The sequence below is a fragment of the Lolium rigidum genome, chromosome 2, assembly GCF_022539505.1.
Source record: "Lolium rigidum isolate FL_2022 chromosome 2, APGP_CSIRO_Lrig_0.1, whole genome shotgun sequence".
NCBI classification, from domain to species: Eukaryota; Viridiplantae; Streptophyta; class Magnoliopsida; order Poales; family Poaceae; genus Lolium; species Lolium rigidum.
The window spans coordinates 107,734,295-107,743,069 of record NC_061509.1 but is presented as its reverse complement, the minus strand read 5'-3'; the positions used below and the strand labels follow the sequence as shown (position 1 = coordinate 107,743,069).

The 8,775-nt window shown below is 44.0% G+C and overlaps 2 protein-coding genes across 2 annotated transcripts; one reads left to right on the top strand and one right to left on the bottom strand.

Annotated features, from left to right (window-relative positions):
- The first annotated feature begins 1,089 nt into the window (after window positions 1–1,089).
- On the top strand, window positions 1,090–4,662 carry LOC124687067 (squamosa promoter-binding-like protein 4). The gene is made up of 4 exons (XM_047220919.1): window positions 1,090–1,510; window positions 2,179–2,318; window positions 2,568–2,789; window positions 4,165–4,662. Exons 1-4 carry the CDS (start codon window positions 1,188–1,190, stop codon window positions 4,473–4,475), a joined length of 996 nt encoding a protein of 331 aa, XP_047076875.1. The 5' UTR covers window positions 1,090–1,187; the 3' UTR covers window positions 4,476–4,662.
- A 742-nt stretch (window positions 4,663–5,404) lies between these two features.
- On the bottom strand, window positions 5,405–8,286 carry LOC124692205 (serine/threonine-protein kinase STY13-like). The gene is made up of 3 exons (XM_047225526.1): window positions 8,105–8,286; window positions 6,587–7,617; window positions 5,405–5,914 (listed from the first exon to the last, which is right to left on the bottom strand). The coding sequence occupies exons 2-3, from the start codon at window positions 7,519–7,521 to the stop codon at window positions 5,575–5,577; spliced, it is 1,275 nt and encodes a 424-aa protein (XP_047081482.1). The 5' UTR covers window positions 7,522–7,617; window positions 8,105–8,286; the 3' UTR covers window positions 5,405–5,574.
- Between the last annotated feature and the right edge of the window lie 489 nt (window positions 8,287–8,775).

Sequence of the window (8,775 nt, the reverse complement as noted above, 5' to 3'; positions counted from 1 at the left end):
GGTGCACTCCTGTCGGCACAACCGTCATACATGATGGCTACAAACATAAAATATCATTTGTTGATCATGCTATTAAATTAAGAACCTCATAATTTATGTTGGTCACTACGTACAATTGCGTACTTAAACCATTTTTTTTGACAATTCTATCAACTAGACGTTCATGATAATGCAAACAAAATGCATTCTTACACTGGTTTTTTCTTGCCTTTTGGGCTCATCCAACGATCAGCCTCTCGCACCAAGCTCTTGTGAAATGGGAGGAAGTGTGATTGTCGTTTCGTATAGAGCAAGTCGTGCAACATTAGGGTACCCTTTAAAATTGAACTAAAATGATGATGTCAACCAAATTCGTTAGTTCATTTTTAGAACCAAAGAAGGTAGAGGTTATCCTAATCTTGGCCCACTTGCATCTCTAGTTTCGCGGTCAAAAAACAACTATGCGCATGTGACCGCTAGTTACCCTGGCACTTAGATATACTTAGAAGTCGTTTGGAAGCCAGGTTTTCATTTCATTTGTAGCATTTTGAAATGAATACATGTATTCATTTCATTTACATTGTAATTCCAGAAATGGACATTTGTTTGGTTGCCACAGGAATTGTAAATGACAGTAGAATTCAATATTGAATTTGTTTGGTTGGCACAGGAATTGTGAATGACAGGTTTCAGTTCGGAATTGTGATTACACATGGCATCATTTTGCTGGATTTCCTAAATGAAATAATGGCCCAATTCTGTGGCAACCAAATAGCCCACCTATGGAATTTTAAAATGAATTCCAGGATTTCAGGCTCAAACGATGGATACCAAACGACCTCTTATAGAAATTTGTAGTGACCTAGAAATAAACAATATCCTTTTTTGCATGTAATATTTGTTTCATTCAAAGAATTATTCTAAAAACCAGTTAATATTAAGTAGATAGAGCATCCTAAACAATTCTACAATCCACTTATAGGAACTCTATCATAAAAAATGGATCAAAAAATAGAGGAAAAGAACAAGAAAGGAAAGAAGATGAGAGAGAAAAGGGACCCAACACTGGAAAAAGACTTCATTTTTCTATTCGAAGTCTCTTCCCTTCCCCATCTCTGCTTCTTCGCTTCTTCTCCTGCACAGTCCACACTGTTCATCTCCTCTTCGATCCCCAAATCCCAAGCTGACCAACCAAACCCGCGCCCCGCATGGAGTTGACGGCCTCGAAGCCCACCCCGTCCTCCTCGGCTCACCTCCTCTGGGACTGGGCCGACGCCGCCGCTCCGGGCTCTTCGGGCGAGGCAGCAGGGAGGCGCGGGAAGGAGAAGCGGGCCAAGGTGACGGTGGGGGAGGAGGGAAGCGGCGGAGGAGGAGGTGGAGGAAACGCAAGGTGCCAGGTGGAGGGCTGCGGCGTCGAGCTCCGCGCCGCCAAGGAGTACCACCGGAAGCACCGCGTCTGCGAGGCCCACACCAAGTCTCCCCGCGTCGTCGTCGCCGGCCAGGAGCGCCGCTTCTGCCAGCAGTGCAGCCGGTGGGTGTTTCCTGACGTTCCGAGTTTGTTCGCCGGAGTCGTGTTCTTGCACTCTGTTTGGCTCCTCGCCGGAGCTGCGCTTTTCCCGTCCTTCCGGTTGCTCTCTATTCAAAGGTTCTCAAGCTCGCACCTTTCTGCGATTGCTTTTGCGCGACTTTGCGTGTGCCTCTCATTCCTGGAATTTCCGAAGCGCAGAGCTTCAACAAGCTCGTACCTATTCTTTAAATTCACCCGATTCCTTAAACCAGGATGCATCGCGCTATGCTATAATTGCGTGCTTAGTCGGCTGATTAATCCGTTCAAGCTTCTGTCTTTTGTGTATCTCACAATCTTGGTGCTTTAGTCTTCTGGTTGCATCGTCTTCGTACGGCTTGTTTCCCGATTTGGGAAGCGAAGATGGTTCCTTCCCATGATTATAGTACTGTCTACCTGTGGAGAACCGTACTACATGGGTGAATGGTTGCGCAATGCGTGTTTCCGGTTTTGGCATGGCACTTGTCCTGTGTCTGTGCAGTTTTGGAATGAAATTCTGTTGTGCAGTGGCTACTGTGATTCAATTACTGTGTGAAGATTTATCTTCTGTGTATAGTTTTGGATGGCGATTAGCACTATATAAGTAGCTTATGTAGTGTGTGGTTTTGCTGATTGCTTGGGTTTTGGTGATCAAGGTTCCATCCACTGACCGAGTTTGACCTGAAGAAGAGGAGCTGCCGGAGGCGACTGTCGGATCACAATGCTCGGCGCCGGAAGCAACAGCCAGATGCATTCTCCTTTGCACCGGCAAGGCTGCCATCATCGTTGATATTTGGTAATTTATCCATACATTAAGTGGGTAATTATGCAAGATTTGCAACAGCAAAAAATCTTTGCTTGTCTCATAGCACTGAGATTTCTGTTTTATGCTTATAAGTTGAACTTATTCATGAAATTGAGTTTGAGCTAGGCATGGGTTTCAGCTTTCGTTTATACCGTGATTAGTCAGAAATTATCTTCAGTAAGTCTTGTACTTTCTTATATCGTTTGTCAAATTAAATGCTTTTGTTATTTCTCATTACAGATGATAGACGGCAAATAAGTTTTGTTTGGGACAAAGCTCCGCTTAGCCATGTAAGGCCGTTTGCCATTTCTCCATGGAACAGCCCGTCTGACTTCAAGCTCCCACAAGTAAAGGAAATAAGAGAAGTATCAATCAATGGACAAGTCCATCTGGATAAATCTCATCTACCTCATGCTGTTCCAACACTGAGTCATGACATAGATGGGCTATTATCAATGAAAGGTATGGTTTGTCAATCATTTTCTTGCTATTGCTGAAATGTTGACATCAATGAAGAAACTGCATGCAATCTGTTTTCTCGGGTGCTTCAGCGTATTTGCTTATGTAGAAAGTGTTAGATGTTTGAATTGCAAGATTCCAAAAAAAAAGTGCAATGCCATGCCATCTTGTGTCCCACAGTACCTAAAGGATGTTTGATGCACATAGGGAAAATGTAGGAATCATTCCAAGTGATTTGAGTCAATGGAAATTCCTTTTAAAATGGAGTACACCCATAGGAAAAAACTCATATGGATTACAAATCCTGCAAACCAGGACCAGCGTAGGAAAATTTCCTGAGTATTACAATTGTATAAAATTCCTTAGAAAATCCTTTCAATCAAAGATGCAAAACTCTGGTCCAAAAGGGTCCGACCCACTCAAACTTAGGGAGATACTTGTTGGCCTTGACTCATCGGTATGACATGCGGATCTTACAAGGCAAAACTCACTTTGAACTCCTGCTTCTCACCAGCATTTATAGCTTCGAAACAGGATTTACATGTAGGAACTCTTCTCTGGAAATTTGTCCCCTGGAAAAAATATCATCATTGATAGATGTGGTTGTAAATCTTGGGTCGAATGGTTCATAAGAAATGGTCCTGGATCCAAATTAGTGATGGCATGGTTTAAGAATCAGGAAAAAGAATGATTAAATGAAATGGAGTCTTAGAGAAAAAGAAAGGCTTATGCAATATTATGGGACAACATTTGTGCTTTGTAGAGTTGTTCTGCCTGCTTTAATTTGACTTAAGTTCTTTTTTCTGCTCCTGATGAGCTACATCATAATTTTCCGCTGACGGCTTTAACTACCATATTATATTTGAATAACTTGCACCTGGATTATTTGTATAGCTGATACGTATAGTTCCACAGTTACGTTAGTCCTGGACATCCAAATTTTGATACAAAAATTCTCTAATCATCGCACATTTGAAGCTACAAAATCTGTAGATCTTAGATAATATGCAGAAGTCATCTTAGGAACTCCCAAATTTTTACATTTCCATTCTCGAAGGTCCATAATAGTAAATAATGGACTGCTGAGTTTCATGCTCCAACCAATTAAACCAAAAGCTTAAGCTGGCCAGGAAAGGTGGGCAATACTGCTATTTCAACATGGGTAATGAGTTACATACTACCAAATGTACCGAGTTTGCTTGCCAGCAGTACTGCTCAATAGTTCTTGAAGTATATATATCAAATGCATATGAGCCACACGTTTTGCATTCATATTTGCAAATATCTCTGCTATCAATACTTGGATGTTCTTCACTGGCCATTCTTTGATGAGAGAATCCTTTCAATTCATTGATTGACTGATTGATCGATTCTGCAGGTCCGGATTCATCTTTATCTGCTTCAAAATTAGGTGGAGCACCGGATCTTCAGCGTGCTCTCTCTCTTCTGTCAGCTAGTTCTTGTGGATTACCTGATCCTGTACTGCAAGCATCTTGCCTCGTCCAGTTCACCGGTGCCAGCCAAAACAGCAGGGGCCTGCCTCCATCACATGGAGGGAGCTCTGCGTCGGCGTCCTTCGTTGAAGGGCACCAGCCTATGGCGCCATCGTCTCAGCTTGTCCGTTTTACCTTAGATGGCACCAGCAATGGCTACGAGTCCACTTTCTTCGGTCTAAACCAGATGAATTGATGCGTGAAACGGATGAGCCATTGCCAAGTTGGATCGCCAGCAAGAGCTTATGCAAGAACTGCTCCTATCAACCAACTAGAGTGCTAATGTTACCTGTATACTATTCTACAACCCTGCTGTCAATTGTTGGTTCTTTTGGAAAGTCTTACTGATAAATCTGGACATGATTTGTCTCATGACGTGTTGACTTATACAATATTTTTGCTCTCCCTGATCAGCCATTGCGCTTGTAATTTCCATTGGTATTGCAGCAAATAACTGGAAGAGGTGTATGATGAATTGATGATGTGATATTTGTTGTGCAAATAAAACCCAATTGTCTTGTTGTGAAGTGAGAAAAGAACAGCCCAATTTGACTTATCCTCAATTTAAATTACGATTATTCTATTCTCTCTAGAAACGTGCGCACACAAACATCAAAACAGATTAATCATATAATTTCAGGTAAAGAAAACGATCTTGTCTCCTGAGAGCAAACAAATCAGACAGCTCGTACACAGAGATGCAGAACCATCTTGCCTGTGTTGTTGATATAAATCTCCCTGGATCAGGCCAGTATGTGGCTGATATTGAGTCAGAAGTCGGAACAGCTCAACAAGGTGTGGAGTCCAAATAGAAACCGCCAGCCCACTTGCTCATATGTTAAAATTTCTCAAACAGCATCAACACTTTGGAACATAAATTTGGACCAAGTGACAGTGACTGATTCAATTGGCAGGTGACCAACCAAGTAGGAATCATATGAAATCTGGGGCATGCAAACAATGGCACTACAATCTCCAAATAACAGGCACCGAACAAGACCAAAATAAAGATTAATACTGAAGGTGCAGATGAGGAGCACAAACTTGGGTTACTAGAAGAGCAAATAAAAATTATATTAACATATGGAAGCTCCATTAGATCTTGTTAGCATACACAGCGATATTGATATTTCAGAAGAGATTACATTTACTTGAGGTGTGCAACTTACACAAGACAGAATGCACACTGATAAAGCCTACTAGGCACCACTGAATTCAATGAGATCGCCTCATTCTTGATTCTTCCCTGCTTTTGTTCTCTAATCCCCAGTGCGATCATCTACCCTGCTATAATCTCAGTCGGTGGTCATGGGTTCAGCGACACAGCAGCGGAAGCGTCCTTTACGGACATGGCTCATGACCTCCACCTCCGCGTTCTGAAGCATGCTGACGATCTCAGTAAATGGTGGGCGGACCTCAGGGTTCGCGTCCCAGCAGCGCATCATGATGTGGCTCAGGCAAGGTAGGCAATCTTGTGGGATCACGGGACGAGCACCCTTGTTTACGACAGCAAAAGCAGCCTGAACTGCTGTCATGTTTGTGAAAGGAAGCATGCCAGTTATAAGCTCCCACAGGACGATCCCGAAGCTGTAGACATCAACTTTATGATCGTAAGGTCGATGCTGAATCATTTCCCTGCACACAAACAACACAAACCACTAGCTCATGGACGAGGCTTTGCAGCACCCAGGCACGAGAGTGCCTGGATTTAAAAAAAATCGAAATTTGTACTTTTGAATTTCAGAAAATCATTTTTTTCCACTGATACCTACACATATGTTTAAATGAATTCTATTCTGGGCTATACAAACAAAAAAAATGTGGCTGTATATATGAATAAAAAACACATATTTTTGGCCAAAATTTGTCTTTTTCCTGTAGCCCTTTTTTACGAAAATCGCGTCCACAGAGGATATGTATACCTAATTACGAAAATACACTTTTTTCTTTAGCCCCAAAAAATTTCCAACTCAGAAATACCTCGATTTGAATTATGTCGGACCATACTTTGTATAGACAAGAGACTGGAACCATGTTACAATAGAAATCATTTCAGGGATGCAACAGAAGGCTGTTAGTCAAATGAAAAATTAAGGTGTATTGTGAAACATAAGAACTCTGCATAGTCAGAGTTAGCAAATGCCACTATGCGGTAACAGATTATTGACAAATAGCTGAATGTTCTACAATGAATGTTTTAAATACAGATTTTGGCATGTGAACATAAGTTAAATGTCAAACACCATTGATTAAAATATATTAAGATAAACTTATCTAAATAAGAAAACAGAGAGGCAAGGAACTTACGGTGCCATCCAGCGGTAGGTTCCTGTCTCTGGTGTCATCCCCTCTGTTTTCACTTCGATACGAGCAACTCCAAAGTCGGCAATCTTAATGGACCTGTCTGCTGCAATCAGAAGATTATCTGACTTTAGATCCCTGTGTATAAATCCCAAGGCATGCACATAGGCCATTCCCTGAGCTACATCCAACGCTTGTTTGACAGCCAGCCTCAAAGGTACCAGCTTGTTCTGTCTTCTTGCCAGGAACTGCCGGACCGAGCCACCTTTTGCATACTCAGTAACAATGCACCACACGATTGACTTCCTGCAAGCCCCTATGAACCTTACAATGTTCGGGTGCCTCAGCGTGGACAACATCATAACTTCTTGCACAAACTGCTGTTCCAACGATTGCGCTCTCTCTGTGTCGTTGTCAGGCTTCTCCAGCAGCTTAATGGCAACATCCTCGCCAATGTATGTCCCCCTGTACAGCTTCCCAAAGGCCCCTTGCGCGAAAGGAACCCCCATGTCCAACCTCCCCAGATCAATGGCCCACTGCTGGTACTTACTGAGTATCTCGGTCGGATGGTTCGGGTCCATCAAGACCCTGGCCAACGCATCCTCGTTGAGCGTGTGCGCGGCCACACGGTTGGGGCGGAAGACGCTACTGCCGACCGAGTAGCTCGCGGTCGGGGCATCACGGAGGCCCGGGTGCTTAAGTATGACCGTGCGGGACTCGTTCGAGGCCACGCTGCTGTCGCCACCCACCGACATCATGGTGACGGAGCCACCGGCATAGTTGGACAGGTTGTAGTTGTCGGTGCTGTCCACCGACATGTGGGAGCCTTCGTCGATCTTGTGATAGTAGGGCATGTTGTGGAAGCCATCGAACTGGTTTCCTTGCATCTCCTTTCTGCCACCACCGCCAATCATACCATGAAACCTTGCCCCCTCAGCCATGTCAAAAGATAGAATGATACAGTCTGAGCTGCTGCTGCAGATTAGTTGCACATCCTCCTCCCGCAGGAAATGTCCTCCTCTGCGCGCCCGCTAGCCCTGGCGACCACAGCAACATGAGGCTTTGAAATGAGCTATCAGATCCACGCACCACACGTAACTCTAGGCTAAATATATATAGATAGAAGTTACTTCTTTCTACAGCAACAGCAAGGACCCAAAAATTGCTATAAATATCCCCGCAAAAAATTGCTATAAATAACAGATTTTTTTTCCACACTAAGCTGTGAAATCTACCTACGGAGTATTTCACTTACAACAGCTGTACCATGACCTAGATTTAAGCTTTTCCCGTACAAACGCAGAAGCATCTCCAAAGTCCATCAAATATACTCGACCCCTTGCTCCCTCCAAAATTCCACCTCCTAATCGCAACAAGGCCCCAAACCGTGACGCGAAAACCGACTATCCAACGCCTAATCGCGCAGGCAACCAACAAGAAATCAATTAAAACCATTGCGGCCCGTCCCCGGAAGCCGAGCGATTAGGAGCTGAATTGGGCGGCGCGAGCCGAGCTGAGACTTACCTCGGCAGGAAGGTGGACGATCGGGGGACGCAGGCGGCAGTCGCGCGGCGGGATCGCGGGGGACGATGCGCCGGAGGTGGGAGGCGGAAGGGGGAAAGGATTCCGAATTGGCGTGTGGGGTTGGCTGCTGGGTGCTGTTTCGCTTTTCTCCGGAGACCGGAGCAGAGAGACGACGACTCGAGTGTGGGAAAGGGAAGGGAGAGGTGGTCGTTAGTGTGCTTGCGGGTTCCCGTTTTACCCCCTGTTGCTTCCGGGCTTCTCAGTTCGGTCCTTTTTCTTTTCTTCGACCTTGATTCTTCGGTTAATAAAAATGATTGGGGCGACTAATTCATCGTGGCAAATTTGTTGCACTGATGCAGAACATAACAACAACAACCTAGAGCAAGAATGATGATTAAAACTAGTTTTTTTATATGTAATCTTTCTCACTCGAGCAATTGCCCCATTTATATGAACCGCATTCATCTCTATTGCTCACAATGGCATCATCCATGGAAAACCACCTTGGGCTATGGCATGGTAATGCTGCGCATGTGTATCTTATGAAAGTTGTAGCACTGTTCGGTTCATGAAGTGAATCATCTATTTATTGCAAATGAAGCTCATGCACTCTATGCGGTTGGTTGGTTGGTTGATGATGGAGTCAATGTATAGTTTGGATACGTAATGAC

Bases quoted from the DNA above. Each gene is read 5' to 3' on its own strand.
- LOC124687067 (XM_047220919.1), top strand. From the start codon at position 1,188: ATGGAGTTGACGGCCTCGAAGCCCACCCCGTCCTCCTCGGCTCACCTC. The intron at 1,511-2,178 runs GTGGGTGTTTCC...TTGGTGATCAAG, and splicing joins TTCTGCCAGCAGTGCAGCCG to GTTCCATCCACTGACCGAGT. The intron at 2,319-2,567 runs GTAATTTATCCA...TTCTCATTACAG, and splicing joins GCCATCATCGTTGATATTTG to ATGATAGACGGCAAATAAGT.
- LOC124692205 (XM_047225526.1), bottom strand. From the start codon at position 7,521: ATGGCTGAGGGGGCAAGGTTTCATGGTATGATTGGCGGTGGTGGCAGA. The intron at 5,915-6,586 runs GTAAGTTCCTTG...GTTTGTGTGCAG, and splicing joins ACCTACCGCTGGATGGCACC to GGAAATGATTCAGCATCGAC.